Genomic DNA, 17,106 nt, shown 5'->3' with positions numbered 1-17,106 from the left:
ATATCTTTTACAAGACAATGTTCCATCCGTTCAGTCCAGTTCCAAACCTTGCAGAATCCATATGCTGCACTGAAATTCTGGTGGTCCAACACCTTAATAAGACACTATATATTTGTTTTTCCTTTAACTTGTCACCCGTCTGTAAACAGTTAATAGCAGTAGCGTTTTCAGATGACAAAAACTGCTGAGCCTTAACTAAATGCCCTTTTACATTTGTAAAAACACGACTTCACAAAAAGGGCACTGTAAAGACCGCCATGGAAAAAAGGAGTAATAATGGCGGGGTTCATGTGCAACTGGAATATTTATGTCGTGCTGAGAGCAATGATTAAGCTCAGAAGTTCCTGCTGAACGTTCCCCTGAATCAGACACTTCCACAAAACATGCCATGGCTGGCTACACATAATAATTACAATCACCGCGTGGCTAAAAATACACTGCAATTTTCTTAAATCTGTGCAGCCACACACTTCCACAGATGGCAGGGAATCTACATCGACGTGATTGCTGCAGCCTGCCCGAACACACATTTATACATCAAGCTTGCAAGTAGAATAGAGCTCCAGTTCAACCACTTTGGAAGTGCTGAACAGGAATCAAGCTGGAAGGCCAAGAGCTTTCTACATTAGACTGATACAACAGCAGCACTGAAGACTAGCAATGAGAAAATCAGAAGAGAGCTGACACCTCCTCACCCAGGGTGGCACCAAAATGCAGCCAGGGGGCCGTACAGTGTGAAAATATCTATGAAATCCCAAAGATTTGATCTACTAATACCACCCAATGGTTCAGATGTTAGGAACATTAAGCAAAATGATGGTGCGACAGGAGCCGGAGCTCTTCTCCAATTGCACATCCTCTGGCCTTTACTATTCTGTTGAGCTACTAAATAAGAAGTCCTCAGTGTTTCCTCTGAAGCCGAGGCCAAACCCACCATTCATTCATTGTCAAAATTATTCAGCTGATAAAATCAGGTGAGCTGTAACCATATACCCACATGCCACTGTAGCTTGGCTGCCATCATGGCCTCGTTTGCCAGCACCATGAGACAGATGACAAATTTTGGTGTACTGATCTTGAGTTGATTTGGCTCTAGATTCCTTGTCCACCTCACTAAATAACAAGGCCTATTTAACTCTTTCTTACATTTGTCTGTGGACATTGTGACAAAGTAGGCTACTTCTGTTTCAGATAGACAAGTCATTTCTACCACAGTCACTGTATTTATACACTGTTAGAAATAAAGGTGCTGTGCAGCTACATACGTTCATTAAAGTACAAACAATGTAAATGTTCCCTCAAAGGTACAACAGTGGTTTTAAGGTCTGATTGTGAACCTTAAATAAGTTTTTCCAGGTGAAAAGTTCGTATTTGTACCTTTTCATAATCTAATTTTTTAAAACAGAACAATAAAATAAAAGCCTGGAGACGAGACGGGGTGTGTGGAGTTAATATAACTTAGAAAATTTAATTTCAATGGATTATGGTACAGTTATGTTCCCTGACTGAATGTACTGAGATGCACCCTTGAGGGTTCCACCCCAGTGACAAGAGGGGTACTGCCCCAAAAAATTCACAGCACCTCAACAATTCAATATACAATCAAAATTTTCAGTATTTAGTGTCTGTTGAGTGCTGTTTATCTGATGGGGACAGTTTGGGCGGTCTACCAGGTCTTGGATGGTTGTTGGAAGGACTTCTCTCTGCATCTTTTTTTTTTGGGCCCTCTTTTTTGGTGTGCAGGTCATTTGGTTACTTTGCTCTGGATCTTTTAATCTAACTCACGTTGCGAAAATAAAAACGCACTTATTTTCTTTTGACTTTCTCCCTCCTTGTGCAAGTGGATTATCTTACATCCAACTTCCTCAGAAATATCCCCTGAAAAATTAATGATTTGTATTTGAAGGCCGTTTTGACTGGAAACAAAATGAAGGGTTGCCTCTGACTTTCACACAGCTGACCCCTGGGGTCAGATCCCACTTTAAGAATAACTGCTCTAAATTAGCATTTACAGCACTGACCGATTGTTACAATTTTCCCTTTGAGTATTAGATCTAGATATGTGCTCTTATCAGCCCATTTTCTATGAGCTAACTGTGGTCAGCATAATAGAAGCCCCATTTTTTACCCCCTGCTTGTATGTACAATTAATTCAGTGTGAGCTGAGCACGAAAGTGACAGGATCTTGCGGAATCTCAAGAAAATGCTGCAAATGTGGAGGCTGTGGGACTTATAGGGAGAACAGCACTGATTTGTTTGCTTACGCTCAGGACTTTCTTATTCAGCTTTTCTGCTTGGCACAGTGGTCAGTGAGATTTGTCACAAGAAGCAGCAGCAGCAGCAGCAGGGGGATAAACTACATTTCTTTTCACAAATTTCTTTTCTTGTAACTTCAGCACCCCGTCCTCATGGACAAGTTTTATATCAGTGCTGACGGAACAAAACTTTGTATCTCCATTTTTGACGTTTTTCGGTTTTTGACATAATTTGAAAATGCCTGTTGTCCTTTACATTATATGTAATGTAATGCGATGAATCGACCAAAAGAAACAGCCCAAAACGGCTTGGAAAAAAGTCTGGTTCCATTGACTTACATTAAAAGTAGAGTATGCTTTTTCCTTCTCCTGTAAAGTTACCATTTTGGAGATATGAGGTTTTGTTCCGACAACAGTGATATATTCATTAAACTAACAGTCTGCAGAAGACCAGTCACAGAAAAATAGCTTAAAAATCCCAATGACTAACAATCTCATTAACACAGAGACTCACAAATAAATGAATAAATAAAAAATGACTCAAATTTGATGAAAAGTTTTTTTGCTCTCCCATTTTATGCTCAATCAATTCCAAAGACAAACTGGGAACTTATTTTATAAAACAATCCAACAAATATCTTTCCTTCTGCCATAATCCTTAATTCTGTACAGTGTAACAAGGATCTACTTCAAAGACATTACAAATTAAAATCATAAAATAATAATATAAAAATGGAGGAAAAAAAAAACTCAAGGTGAGTCGGACCAGGTAAATCTCATGTACCTGGGATAATAGTGTGGTCAGAAAGTGTTGTGGTTCAAATGCATGAGTCGCTGTTTTTAAACGTTGGCCACAAAAGGCGGGGGGGTGAAAAACAACAGCACTCAAGGGTCCATCGCCATGTGTGTTGCCTGGCAACACTGTCCAATCTCCCAGCAGGGGGAGTTGACACCTTGCTCACTCATTCCATCTATGTAGCACTTAACATGGCACCATTCCAGCAGCTGGCATCTTATAAAAGGGAAAAAGACAAACAGTGGGCCTTAAAACATGCACGCTAACAGTTTCTTTGTTAGGAAAGTAACAGTTGAGGTCAGTAGGTGCCTTGAGAGGAACTTGAATGGTTCGTATATCATTTGAACCATTTAGTCTTTTTTTTTTTATTATTTCTAACAGGTACACAAGGAAGGGTCACTGAACACTTAACCAGAGATGAGAAATGATCCTTCCCTTTTAGACAGCGTCACAAGCGAGGCATCTGGAGTCGGAGGTGTTTGTGGGTAAATGCTGCTCACTCTTTCACGTGAAAGGTTTCTTAGTGAATGGAAGTGGGAGGTCACCCACTTTTAGGGCATTCGATGCTTGGTGACATGCTGTACAAAAAACTGCAGTAGAAAAACAAGGGACTCCCTTAAAAGAGTGGAGAGTAGCTCTCAAAGGCAGGGTGTGATTACAGAGGTACGGGAAGGTGGAAGGGCTGCACAATATACTGATCGTTAATCGTGATTGCAATACTGCAATAGTGATATTCAAAAGTTTGAACACCTCTGGTCAAAGCGTGCAATTTCTACTCATTTGCTGAGTTTAACATACTGGAAAAAAAAATAAAGTATAAAAATGAAAAAGGTGCCATAACTTTCGCACAGGGTACATTTACATTTTTTCTTTCCAATATGATATTAAGTAAATAAACAGTAATTGTGCATTAAAATCTGTTCCCTGTAGAGGATGTGTTACCTTACTTTCACTTAGAAAATCAACAAAACAAAATTCGACCAGGGGCGCTCAAACCTTGGCATTCGACGGTATATAAGCCCTCAAATGTATCACTATTTTCAGTGTGTGCTGTGAACATCCTGACCAATTCTGACACATTTGCCAAAATAATACAGGCCAGTTTTAACCATGTCAGGGGAGCTCCACCGAATTTCTGCATAATAAAATTCAGAAATGCAGGTTAAGATGCAAAGAAAGTCAGAGAGGTGTGAAATGAAACGCACAATTCTAAGACGACATACAGAGTCAGAGCTGTTTACAGTGGTGGAGACAGGAACCACAGATCTGAAGCCACTAAAAGCTAACTCAAAGTTAAGAGCATTATATGAAATAGTTATGAATACGCTGCTTGGTGCCTGACACTGTTTTTCAATAGTTTTGACAAGGTTTTTGGCATAAAACATTTTTTTTTAAAACTCATTCATATTAAAGAGGTATATGTAGGACGTCTGAGGGCAAAACAGTACCCACAGAAACGTTCCTTTACATTTACCACTTTACCATTATCAACATATAAAAACTCCAGACACATGTAGGTTCACTGGTCATTTTGAATTGTAAATGTCTACAATGTAGACAGTGTGACCCCTGGTTCCTATCATTGCCAATGTAAAGAAATCAGAGCTGGTAGGTTTCTCTACAATGAAGCATTTAAACCACTACTCTAAATGACTGTTTACATCTCAGTGATTGAATGATACAGATTTTTTTTTTTTTTTTAACTGGTGGAATTCCCCTTTAATGGTACACCAATGTGGTTGTAATGTACTGCAAAGCATACTGCAATCCAAATAGCCTGGAACATAATCGCAATTTAAGTATTTCGTCCATATTGTGCAGCCCTAGAGGGGGTTTAGCAAGAGGTAAGGGTGCATATCATTCCTATAAGCACCAAGAGGACATGCAAAGTCTGTATATTGTCTTCAGGCATTTTCTCCTACAACGAAATAACACTGCAAATAACCAGGACTGTGAAGGCACATACAGACTTCCCAGTCCACTTATGCTGAGGGAAAGTGTGACTCCTTCCTACTCCTTTACCGTAGGTATTCTAAGCCCTGAATGTGGGATTTTTTAGGGATAAATCATTCAGAGGGAGGGAGTGTTTAGGAGGTTTATTTTGGTGCATTAGGTCTTCTTGGCGCCCAGTCTCTTGAAAACACTGACTGTCCTAGCGTCCATCTGAGCCCCGTGACAGTCCCTGCCTGTCCCTGTGCTACTGCTGACTTTGGGGCTGGCCAAAGCAAAGCTTCCCTGAGCTTTGCTTCTGCTGCTGGTGACACGGCTATCCTGCGTATCTGCTGACTGGCCAGCTACAGAATTGGAGGAGGCAGGACCGGAGCTGGCTGATGGAGCCTTACCCAGCCTCTGCATAACACTCAGCTTGGGCACCCCCTCCTGGCCAGAGGAGGTAGAGGAGGGGGTAGGGGGAGTGCTCTCTGATGGGGGGGTAGTTTTGAATTTGTTGCCCAGGCGGTACACGGTGGCTGTTTCAGATTTTTGTGCAACAGGCTCTTTTTTGGAAGGCGGTGGGGGGCGTTTGAGGACGCCAGCGTACTGCAACACTGAGCCTTCACCGTCGCTATCTTCATCCCCATCACCGCTAGGGCCGTCTCCCACCTTCTTCTCAGCTTCCTCATCGTCGTCTACTTTGCCCAATCGACTGAACACTCCTGTTACCTGCTGCAGAAGGAAAGGGGAGTGGGGGGGAGGTAGGATGGAAACAAAGGTGAGAAAAACAAGCAAGGAACATGGTCAGAAAAGAATGAGCATTCAGAAGCACTGCAATATAGGGCGGTAATGATAAAATCGTTTAGTTAAGCTGAAGTATCATTCTGTAACATTCATTTGATGCACATGGTCATTACACAGACAGAACCTGGAATGATGGCAGAGCTGTAATGGGGAGGAAACAGTAGGAGATGTAACAGTTTAAACAGTTCATTGTTAAAAAAAAATGGTGTTTTAGCCTAAAATATTAAGCAACTGAGCTGCCTTAAAACTTTGGATGAATCATACTTGTAATGAGTAAGTTAACAGAACAATAAGTGATTTCTTACATTCTTTTAACTTATTTGGAGTTATATTAACTCACATTTAAAGCAGCCTAATTGATTAATTAAGCCAAAACGTAACTGATTGTTGAAATAATTTAGTTGCAGTCCTACAGCAATCAACCCAGCCAAGCTTTGGTAATGTGAATACCAAAAGCCACAAAGAACAGACAGACAGATTGTCAAATGTATGGAGCCCCGCTGGTGACATCCTGTATAAATAAAAATAATGCATGGCCACAACCTAGTAAGGCGTGGGAACAAGATAATTAAGTCAGGGCCATGACTTAGTAAGGCATGAGAAAGAGATCCTAATGCTTGGCCATGACTTAGTAGGCATGATCTCGTTCCCACGCCTTACTAAGTCTTGATTATCTCATTGCCACGTCTTAATAAGCCCCACTTTATTTTTAATTATATGGGATGTCACCAGCAGGGCTCCGTACAAATGGGAAAAATAAATATATTGTAAACTGTTACCTTATTGGCTGTAGCAGCGTCAGCCTTAGACTCTGACCCCAGCCTCTCAAACACCGAAGTGCGCTTCAGGCTCTTGGCTGTAAACAGAACAGATGAGAAAGATTTCAGAAAATGTAGTTCCACCACAGTCATATCAGTTCACTGTGTATTTTCATACAACGTCTTCTTCAAGAGCAGGCATACCAATTACAGTCACTTAGTTGTAAGTGCCAAAGTAGGTTCATTCCAGGGCACAGCTCTGCAGAGTTCGGTGTTCTGCCTCAATAAAACACAACCAATTCCACTGACTGGCTAATTAGTAAGACCTTCATGAGCTACATTCAGTTTCAGAAAAGGAAAAATGCCAATCTCTTTTGCGCTATGGCCTGGAATTAACCCAGTTTGATACCCCTGGTAGAGCACATAAAGCTGGGTAGAGCTGGGGTTACACTACAGGACTTCTGCCCCGATTTTCAATCTGGCCAAGTCTGAGCTGGTTGGCTCTACTTTACAGTTTTTGAGGCAGTCGGAGTTGACAGTTGGGATCAAAAAAAAACAAAAAACAAAAAAAAAGAGTAGTGTGTGAGGGGCACAGTCTCAGATTTGTTGCCTCCCGATCAAGTGTCAGACCAGTAGGAGTAGATCAAACGTGTTTATGAACATAATCTAGTAGTGTATACTAGTCATTGACTCAGTCCAAACAGATTCCACCAACAGCCAAAAAAAAACAAGAGTACAAAAAGCTAAATGCAGCAAGTAAGTAAAGAAAAATGCCTCATAGACATTTATGTGTTCAGCGAACAATTTTAATGAACTGAGTTTTAGGTGCACAGCTGTGTGCGTTTGATGCAGTTCAGCAAGCAAAAGTTTGCAGAAATCAGTTGGAAAGTGTGCCATACTTTTGCCAACACAAACTGTTAGAGGCCTAATGAGTGCCTCTCTGTGCAAGTCTTTTATATTCTGTTGGGGCTTTAGTGTATCCAAGGCTCAAGAAGAACATCTTATGTTTGTAAGATCCAAATCTGCTGAAGCCTGCATTTATGTTAGTTAACCTCTATGTACCTTTTTTGGCTTGCTGGGCCAGAATGCGTCGGGTGCGGGCGGTGGTGCCCTTTGGCATATTGATGATATACTTCCCCTCCATTTCTGCTGTAACTCGCCGACGCTTCACCGGTGAGCTGTTTTCCTCATCTGCAGGCTGACTGACGGCTAAACGAGAAAAAGGAGAGAAATTAGAAAAAAAAACAAACAAACACGAAAGGAAAAGGCTGAACAGTGAGAAATGAAAAAAGGTGTGAAAACCAGGGAGGTGTGGGCACCAAGCAGATGTCTCCCAGTCACACGGCTGTAATCTGTGCCTAAGACGTTCGTGCTCACTGAGAAATAAACATTTACAGTAGGCTAACACCCGATGACATGGTGACAGCAGAGGCAACAAGAAGGGATGCTAGTGTGAGAAGAGAGGTACCCGCTTTGGCACTGTTGTTGGAGACTGTCACAGAGAGGCGGTTGTCAGAGCGACGGGCAGGCGTGCTCGGTGGGGAGTCCCGACTCAAGGCATTGGCAATCATGCGTGTGGCAGCTGAAAGAGGAGAGCAGTTGAGCAACCACAACAACACACTCTTAATTACTGACAAAAGCACAGAGCTAATCTCAAAGTCATAACCAGGGAACTGGAAAGTCATTTACATTTACATCATGGAATTTTTTCATCAACTACAAAAGATGTGTTATTTTCTCCCCTGTGCAACATTTCAAGTTGTGTATTCAGTTGTGGACCAAAATATTGTTAAAAAATGACTCATTTCATGCCATACAAACAAAAACAAATCACTGCGAGCCTTTAAAAGTGGTTTTTCATGATGTTCAGTTTTGGTTCCAGCATGTAGACTCATTTATGAAGTTTAGCAGGGCAACTTGCCCTCAAACGCTTGTTTCTAAAGCAGCATGCCAGATATACAAACCAGCTTAAGGGAACTCTACTAATTAATCTAGTATATCTATAAAATGTACTGGGGGTTGAGTGACAGTGTTGCTGGAAAAGCCAGTAAGAATAATTAGCAATTCTGCTTTTTTAATTTCCAGTCATAACATCTATTAAGTACAAGTTACTAGTTTTTCAGTAGACATTTTCAGGAAATTAGACTTAAGATAACCCCACTTGCATAAGGAAAAGCAAAGTCAAAAGAAAATAAATTAAAAAAGAAGTTTCCAAAATGTAAATCAAGCTCCACTCTTGCTTTAGATCTGTAGATGTGTAGCTGTCAAGAAGCCTTTACTGTGAAAAAGAAATACACACACACAAAAAATAAAACATATGCAATCAAACAAAGAAGCTGCTGGTGTTCTGAGAACAAAAGTACTACATAAAACACCAAAAAACGTCATCCACACAGCACGTTCAAAATCTTCAAAAGTGCCCAAATAGAAGAAATATGCAAAATATCCTAATTGTGTTATAGGACTGTCCAGTATTCCGGTACTAAAAATGACTGTGGTACCAAAAATTTTAAACAGTGCAGAGCCATATTTTGCAGATTTTGATGACAAAAATGTGCTTTATACTGCAGCACTGAAAAACACAGCTTCTTTAAGCTGTCGCACAGTCAGCACGCTGTGACTGTGCTCTGGGGAAAGACACTGCTGCTGAGTCACATATCTCCCAGTGCTGTGTCCGCTGTGTTCACTCAGCGTGATGGAAAATGAAGAAATACAAATATGAGTTCAGATCTAACATGGTGGAGCCAGCATACTTAGCATGTTCATGGAAAGAGGAGATCATGTAATAACTGTAGTCTGCTGCCTGCAAGCAGGGCGGTAGAAATGACTGTTTTAAAGAGTAAAAATGAGCTAAACTGCTTCTGGGAATCTGTTTCTAAATAACAATAGCTTCAACTTCAGGTACTGCCAAAGAGAGTGGAACATTTACAACAGCTCAGGTTTAAAAACGAACAGGACCCCCATCCCCATCTTAGATTATGCCTGGAATATGTCACATTTTTAATAACTAAGATTTTACGCTGTATTGATCTAGTATTTACACCAAAGTCAAAACTTTCATATCAATCCAACACTACTGGTTTATAATTCTCAGCAGATAAAAATAACAAAGCTCATTCATTTACACTCTCAAATATTATTTAGTTTCCTTTTATCACTCCTATCAGAACCATATCATTTCAGGGAATGTCAGGTTTTGTCAAGGAAGCATGTTTGAGAACATGAAATACTCACGAGTGTTGGCAGTGCGCCTCAGCTCAGCCTGAACACTGGTCTGGCCAGAGGAAATGGCTTCAGTGGCCATTTTGCACATGTCCTACACAAAAACGCAGGAAGGAAAAGGGTTTGTGTTCATTTACAGTAGGGCTGTACAACACAGACATAAAATGTGATCAATAAAGCTGTCGGATAACATGACGATGATATGAGAAGCAATCAATTATTTTTATAATAGAGTGCCTCTGACTGGATGTGACGTAAGTACAGACATTTTTTGGATGTATAGAAATCTCACCAACATCGCCTTTAAGTGCATAGCATAATACAAAATTACAAAAGCACCATATCTCTATTGTGCAAAACAAAAAGAAATACTAACAGCTACTTACATCAGAACTGCAAGCCCTTTTTTGTGCACTGAAAGGCTGAGAAACAGTCAGCATTACCTCAACAGCTTTTACTATAAATGCCACAGAAACAAATAAATGCATATTTTTATAGGTGCACAAGAACGAATAACTATTTCAGCTTATTTATTTATTGATTTTGTTTAGTCATTAAACATGTTTGTTGTGACAGTAGCCATTACTGCCTTACACACATAAAAAAATAATATTGGGAGTGACAACAATCCTAATGTTTGATGCATTGATAGGTTTGTAGTTCAGGATGGAGGAGTTTTGCTGTGCATGTGAGTTTTGCATTTGGCCATTTGGCCAAATGGGTTCAATTCCAGCACAGAGAGGCACTCATTAGGCCTCTAACAGTTTGTGTTGGCAATGATATGACGTCTATCTTGCGCTGCGTGTATGAGGTAATTTGGGGTGTGTTTATTGTAGAAACTCATATCATGATATACATATAATGTATCGTTCAGCCCTAATTTACAGTCCACGACATTTAATCCATTTTAACATTTGTCAAGGCACTGTTTTGATGAAGACCACAGGGCAAGATACTGTATTGTCACTGCTTTTTGTCTTTACAAAATGGTGGTTTGTACTGGATATGAATGGTGTTTTAAATGTTAGGACACAAAACATGCGCCACATTCAATGCCTGTAACACAAAAAATATTAGGTCAAGCAGGCACAATATAATTTTAGCCAGAGTTATGGGCTTCCAGTATAACTCTCTCCCAAGTGGGATAAGACTGCAGTGAATCATAGAGCCAGTCTGAAAAGTAGGGCTGGGCAAATACATCTCCTGTAGAGTCACACCATCTCACTATCACGATGCAGTCTGAGTACTGACTGTTCTTGGCCTTTATATTGCATTATTCTATCCAACTTTCTCATCTGTAACTCAGTTTGAGAGTGAAGAACATGCCTAACAATCCAGACGAGGTCAACAAATCTTATATGTTTTGTCAAACTCTTGTGTTATCATACAAATTATCTCCACAAAGTTGTGGTCTAACAAGCTTGAAAAATGCTGTTATGTATTTATTCTTCAGCAGATAGAATTAGTCTTAGCGTCCTTTGTGCATCTGTATTAATTAATAGCTGGTTTAAACAAATGCCTTTTTGAGCTTGGATTGGAAAAATGAAAGCCGTATGCACCATTCTGTGATCTAATATAGAAGCGTTATCTGTAAAATTCCAATAATCTTTGAGATACTATTTATGGACGTCACCAAATGTGAGAAAACAAATGGATTTTAAACACAAATACTGTTCACTTTGCTCCAGCCATCAGAGGCTTTGCCCACCTGTCTGTAGACATGCTTGGCATGTTTGAGAATGGCTATGATGTCCCCGATGACTGTGATGCCCAAATCCATCATGATCTCCTTACTGAGATCCATCAGCATGTTTTTCTGAATTCTGAACAGAGCAAAGAGTCGATGTTTACAATCGAACAAACAAACACAGAACAAATGGTTCAAGAGGAACTGTACACTGTTCGCAATGTGGCATTAGGTTTTTGCGTATTACAAACACCCCACACCTGTAAGCTATGTAGAGATTAAGGATGTAACAATTCAGATTCATAATTCAATTTGTGTCCAGGTGTTCAGGTTGTGTCCCTATTAGGGAAGCACTATTATGGGAACTGTTGGCTGAAGCTGATATTTTTATGTATACCTGCCTGAATACATGAACATTAGGACTACATCCACCTAAATTATCATCACGTAGCTTAGAACATGTACTTCTATAGGTCTATAAAATCAACAAAATGAGTAAAATGCAAACATTACAATTAAGCAGACAGTACATTAAATACATGGTCAAATATCGGTTTGCAATATCGATCAAAACCAACCCATGAAATATGTCTTGATACAGCAGAAATAAGAAGTGCCTGAAAACAGGCCTTACGTCAATAAGCACGTTTCATTAGTGCATTCAACATTATAAAAGTACAATATTTTAAACTTTAGAATGGCACAGTGCAGTTTTGCTATTTAAACTAGCTTCTCAGCAGCAGAGAAAAACTAAGCAAAAGCTGTGCTTGCTTGATCCTGAGCTAAAACACAAGCTAACACACTAGCCAAAATAAAAAGATGCAATATATGAATTGTTGAATTGTTTTGTGGGTGATGTATTAGTGTGTATTATGTTTTTACTATAACTGTATTGTTGTAAAGCACTTTGTAGTGTACCCTGGAAATAAATAAATATGAGTTTATTTACTTTACTTTCTTACACTCCTAATAAAGACTAAACATGAATAGGTCCATAAACACCCTCTATAACTACAAAGACAGTAACCCTGCATTCACACCAGCAGCAACGCGACAAGGTGGCCGGAGGTCATTCATTTACAACGAAAGCTGGCGATTTCCAGTGACAGGAGGCGGCACAAACGTTAGCGAAGCGAAGTGGGTGGAGTCAGCGACGCAACCAGGTTGAGCAGAGTTTAACTTTATGCAAATGAGGAGCGAAGCGATATGGCAATTACCCACAGGGAGAGAGCATTGAGCAGCTTAGTACGCGCTTTATTTCTGCCACTGTGAAACGGCTCCTTTTTTGGTTCCTAGGTAACAGTTCCTACTAGAGATTGAATAACGGTGCCGGTGCTTTCGCTGCAAATAGACAGTAATCACAAAGACCAAATACTGTTTTTCTCACAAACTGACTGCACAGACACAGCGATTAAATAAAAAATAAGCACACAACGATTTCTCACCAGGATTTTCATTTGTAGTGGGAACGCATCCGATTTGTGCCGATTTAGCATCAGTGAAACCATGGCAACCAATGGTCCGCTGGAGTTTAGAAATGCCCGCAGGCAATAAGCGACCAGCGATTTGGGCGACGAGGCAAAAAGTCGCTGCCGGTGTGAACGCAGGGTAACACAGCTTGATGCATGTTTCAGCCAATCCCAGGATAAGGTCTGTAAGTGATACTGTCAAGGTGAGGTTCTTACCTGTTGTCTACAAAAGACACAGCATAGTTAACAGCCAGGCCAGGCGGGATTCCTGCATCTTTAAAAAACTGGATCCACTCTGAAGTGGCTGAGGATGAAACAAAGAGCAATAAAGTTAAAAATCTGTTCAAACCATCAGAGGCACTGTGCTCATGACCTTTTCCGAGCACGCTCCCTAGAGTGTGGCGTTAAAATACCTTAAGTCTTCAGAATGCCTTTCTTTTGAAACACAAATGAACTATATGGACTGTGAACGAGGCCTGACAGGTTCAGTCTTTGAAGTTCAGCACAAGTGTCAAACCTCAGTCCAGGAGGGCCACAAATCTGACACCACTGTAATGCAGTATCCCATTAGGTTCTCCGATTTTAAATCGGACCATCAGACTCGCAAAAGCCAGTCGTAGGTCAGCTGCACAGGAACGTAACATTACATGACCCATTGAGAACACGAGTGGCAAAGCAGCTGGGTGTTATTTTTAAAGCAGTGAGCAGAGCCAGAAGAGAATCTCCCAAGGCAGCTCACACACTTCTGAATGGAGCTGCAGAGACTAATCTGTGCTCTGCTTTGAATCGTGTGGTGGGTATCCAGACAAATAACACAATCACTGATGATCTAGTTAGCTGATAAAAGTGTCAAAATAGCATGCTAGCAAGCTGGGCTGGGCTGGGCTGGGTGTAGTCAGCGCAGCAATACAAAAATGTGGGTTAGCTTGACTCTTACGCACCCAGGAGCATATAAGTAAAGGCACAACACCTAATATTGGCATTTAGAGGTGTGGTTCACCGGAAAATCTAATTTACAGAACTTTCCCTTTACTCCAGATGTATTTGATCTGACAAGACAAACAGCGTGTGAAGCCAGTGTTTTGATAAACTGTGCTATTCTGTCAAAATGTTCTACCGTAGCACATAATTATAGGCAGCGCCCTACATAAAACTGTAGGCAGGATATTTTGACAGCCTAAATCACTGTATCAGACAATGAGAACAGCAGTAAAACTATAGGTAGGACATTTTAACAGCCTAAATTAACCGCATCAAAAATACCACCAGCATTGAAATATATACGCAGGATGAACTGACAACCTAAATCACTCTATTTAGGAAATATTACCAGCATTAAAACAGCAAGTAGATAGCCTAAATCACCTTATCGAGGGGTCAGTAGCATTACTGAGCTGGACAATACAACAGACTGTACAATACACTTCGAGTAAGTATGAGTTAACATTAAAAAACACAAGTTGCTACGCCGCAGTAATGACGTGTGTTCGGTAGGACAAATTGTTAGAATACTCTTAAAAAAGATTTTGGGTTGCACAGACTTTCATTACATGCCTAACCTAAATGTGAGGTAGGAGCTGATACTATTACTGGATAACAGATTAACACATTTTCCCCACACGGAAATCTGATATATGGCAACATATAGATTTCAAATATATGACATATGTTAGTATATATAAACTCCCCTTACATCCCTTTTAGATTGTGTCATATACGGACATATGAAATTAAACATTTTCAAATGGAACATATATTTCAGCCGTATAGCAAATTATGCAAACATATATGTGTAGCACATCTATTTAAACATACATGGCAAAAAAATATTATTCATATATGGGTGGAATATATTACTCATATACTAGCTTCATTACATTTTATGTATGATCCATGTATTAAGTACACATGTCCAGTATTTTATACTTACACATATGTACACTACATACATGACCAAATACTTTCAAATTATATGCCTAATCCTTTATGATTTATTTAAGATACGTGTGCATATATGGTCATATAACAGATTTCCATATGGGTAGCTTTCCTTTGTTTATGTAAATAAATCCATTTTCTCTAAAACATCTCTAAATCCCTCTGTCCCCTTAGCCATTGGTCCCATTAGAGAGAGCTGCTTGAACACCATGGCTTTGGTTCCGATGCTCATTCAAAGACAGGAAAAAGCGAGATATTACAGTTTACACATCTACTTATTAACAGCCAGGGATTACTTCAATTCACACACTTAACAGCGGAACAATAAAAACGGCGCTACCCTGAACGAAACCATCGATGGCAAATGCTTAATGTGAAACGTTTCTCGTGTCCTCAATTTGACTGTGCTTTTAAAACGCGGTGAAATATCAACATACTAGTATTACTAGCCTAAGAAAACACTCCTGGAAATGCATTCAGGGGTTTCACTACACATCAGCGATATAAATAACCAGACCTCTCAGAAAATGAAGTTAGAACGAGGCTGAAGCGGCTTCCTATTCAAATTTTCCCGTTCCACCTTAAATGGAGCAAGAGTTACATTCTAGCGCCTGGGGCATTATAATAGTAACTGCTGCACCATTTAAGGTAGAACGGGAAAATTCGAACAAGATGCCGGGAAATGTTAAGCCGACTTCAGCCTGGCTCAGTAAACAAAGTTAGGGAAGTTAACTCATCGCCGTTGCCGTGTCGGCAATCAATCGGCGCACACGGAGAGAGGTTTGTTAGCTTAGCTTAGCATCTGCCCTCGTTATCACACATAAAACGTGCGCTAAACGTCCTCTTCTCGAGGCGTCCTCATCACCTAGGACAAGACTAAAGATTCTGGCCACGATTTACACCGATAAAACGACATTAATCCCGACCCCAGAGCCGCTCGGAGCTCATTTCTTTCTCTCACCTGTTGTCACGGACGCCATCTTCGTGGAAAAAAAAGGAAAACGCTCCGTCGTGACGCAATATCCCCGATGTTCGGAAGGAATCGGAGGAACGAAATTTTCCGAGCGCGACGTCACGCCGAACGGTTCTCCGCTCGGGTTCCCTCCGTGATCGAAGAGATTAACACGACCAAAAACACACGTGTTTGTGGATGTTTTTGTTCCGCGTAGGTTTGTGTACGTTGGTTTAGCCATTAGCGTCGGTTGGAAGAATAAAACGTGTGGTTGAAGGCAAGAAAGCATTCCATTAACCTGATAAACATGCGTGCATGTACACGTGTACATTTTTTACAGTTCTGTTTATTGTGTTTTTTTTTAAAGGCCTATTCCTAATGCATTTAAGGTTTCTTCATGTGGTTCACTCAAATTATTGAAGAATCTGCTTTCTTTGCTGTTTGTTGACCACTAGGGTGCAGCAAAACACCATTAATCCAAACGGAGGAAACACGTATTCCTGTGTTTTCCTGTTCCAGCCCTGCACTGCTTCTCCTGCATCCGAGTCCCATCATAATTAGCTAATCACCAGGTCCCTCTGCAGCTTTGTGAATAGATACAATATTAATATAAGTTTGGATCCATTCTGATTACTCAGGGCACTGATGCCCCCCAACATCCACCACAGACTCGTCACCCACCCCTTTACCATTACTGCACACCTACACTTTAAATTCTTTAACTATTTGAATATTCATCACTCACATGCTGCATTCACCAATCCATGTGTGTATATGCATGATGTCCATTCACATATATTGTTTTGTTGTCCTGTCTAGTGTTTATTGTCTTGTGTATTTATTGCTCAGGATATTTATTTGCTAGTGTGTTTACTGTATATTTTGCTTCACACTGTTGTGCATCTGTATATGCGGTTCAGTGTAATGTGTTGTTGTGTGTTTGGGGCCTAAAGGACTACATTTCATTCCAATGTATACAAGTTATATTGAGGAATGACCATAAAGACGTGAATTGACTTGAACTGTTATTAATGCAATTGCTGAAGCAGTTTTGTGTCTGTCATGACATCGTATCAGAAACCATGGAAGATTTTAATGCTAGTGTTATAAGCAAAAGATATTTCGAGTCCTGGATGTAATAACCTATTTTTTCACAATTCCTATTACAGTCTGATACTATTTTGGCAGTTGCTTTTTCTTGATTACCTTATTAGAGGTTCAGATTGATTGGAAAAAAATTATAACGATGGCAAACAAATACTGAGTTACTTATAAGGTTAAAGAAGTATCATG

General features: G+C 40.2%; 1 protein-coding gene across 3 annotated transcripts; it reads right to left on the bottom strand.

Moving 5' to 3' along the window:
* Positions 1-4,725: 4,725 nt before the first annotated feature.
* On the bottom strand, positions 4,726-15,857 carry cunh19orf47 (chromosome unknown C19orf47 homolog). 3 transcript variants are annotated; one of them, XM_036585373.1, is made up of 9 exons: positions 15,823-15,857; positions 13,140-13,227; positions 11,476-11,590; positions 10,154-10,189; positions 9,780-9,861; positions 8,014-8,127; positions 7,608-7,754; positions 6,567-6,643; positions 4,726-5,715 (listed from the first exon to the last, which is right to left on the bottom strand). In XM_036585373.1, the coding sequence occupies exons 1-9, from the start codon at positions 15,839-15,841 to the stop codon at positions 5,161-5,163; spliced, it is 1,233 nt and encodes a 410-aa protein (XP_036441266.1). In that variant the 5' UTR covers positions 15,842-15,857; the 3' UTR covers positions 4,726-5,160. The 3 variants fall into 3 exon arrangements, with proteins under 3 accessions (XP_036441266.1, XP_036441267.1, XP_036441268.1); XM_036585374.1 differs by lacking the exon at positions 10,154-10,189; XM_036585375.1 differs by lacking the exons at positions 13,140-13,227; positions 15,823-15,857 and having other exon boundaries at positions 10,154-10,224; positions 11,476-11,550.
* Positions 15,858-17,106: the final 1,249 nt, after the last annotated feature.

This window comes from Colossoma macropomum, unplaced genomic scaffold, assembly GCF_904425465.1.
Source record: "Colossoma macropomum unplaced genomic scaffold, Colossoma_macropomum, whole genome shotgun sequence".
NCBI lineage: Eukaryota > Metazoa > Chordata > Actinopteri > Characiformes > Serrasalmidae > Colossoma > Colossoma macropomum.
The sequence above is the reverse complement of the archived record's forward strand: the minus strand, read 5'-3'. Positions and strand labels throughout refer to the sequence as shown.

What these genes read in the sequence shown, in the direction of transcription:
- cunh19orf47 (XM_036585373.1), bottom strand. An exon ending in GAGGCGCACTGCCAACACTC is followed by an intron (nt 8,128 to 9,779) that starts GTGAGTATTTCA and finishes CTCCTCTTTCAG; the next exon opens with CTGCCACACGCATGATTGCC. An exon ending in GGCCCAGCAAGCCAAAAAAG is followed by an intron (nt 6,644 to 7,607) that starts GTACATAGAGGT and finishes TTCTGTTTACAG; the next exon opens with CCAAGAGCCTGAAGCGCACT.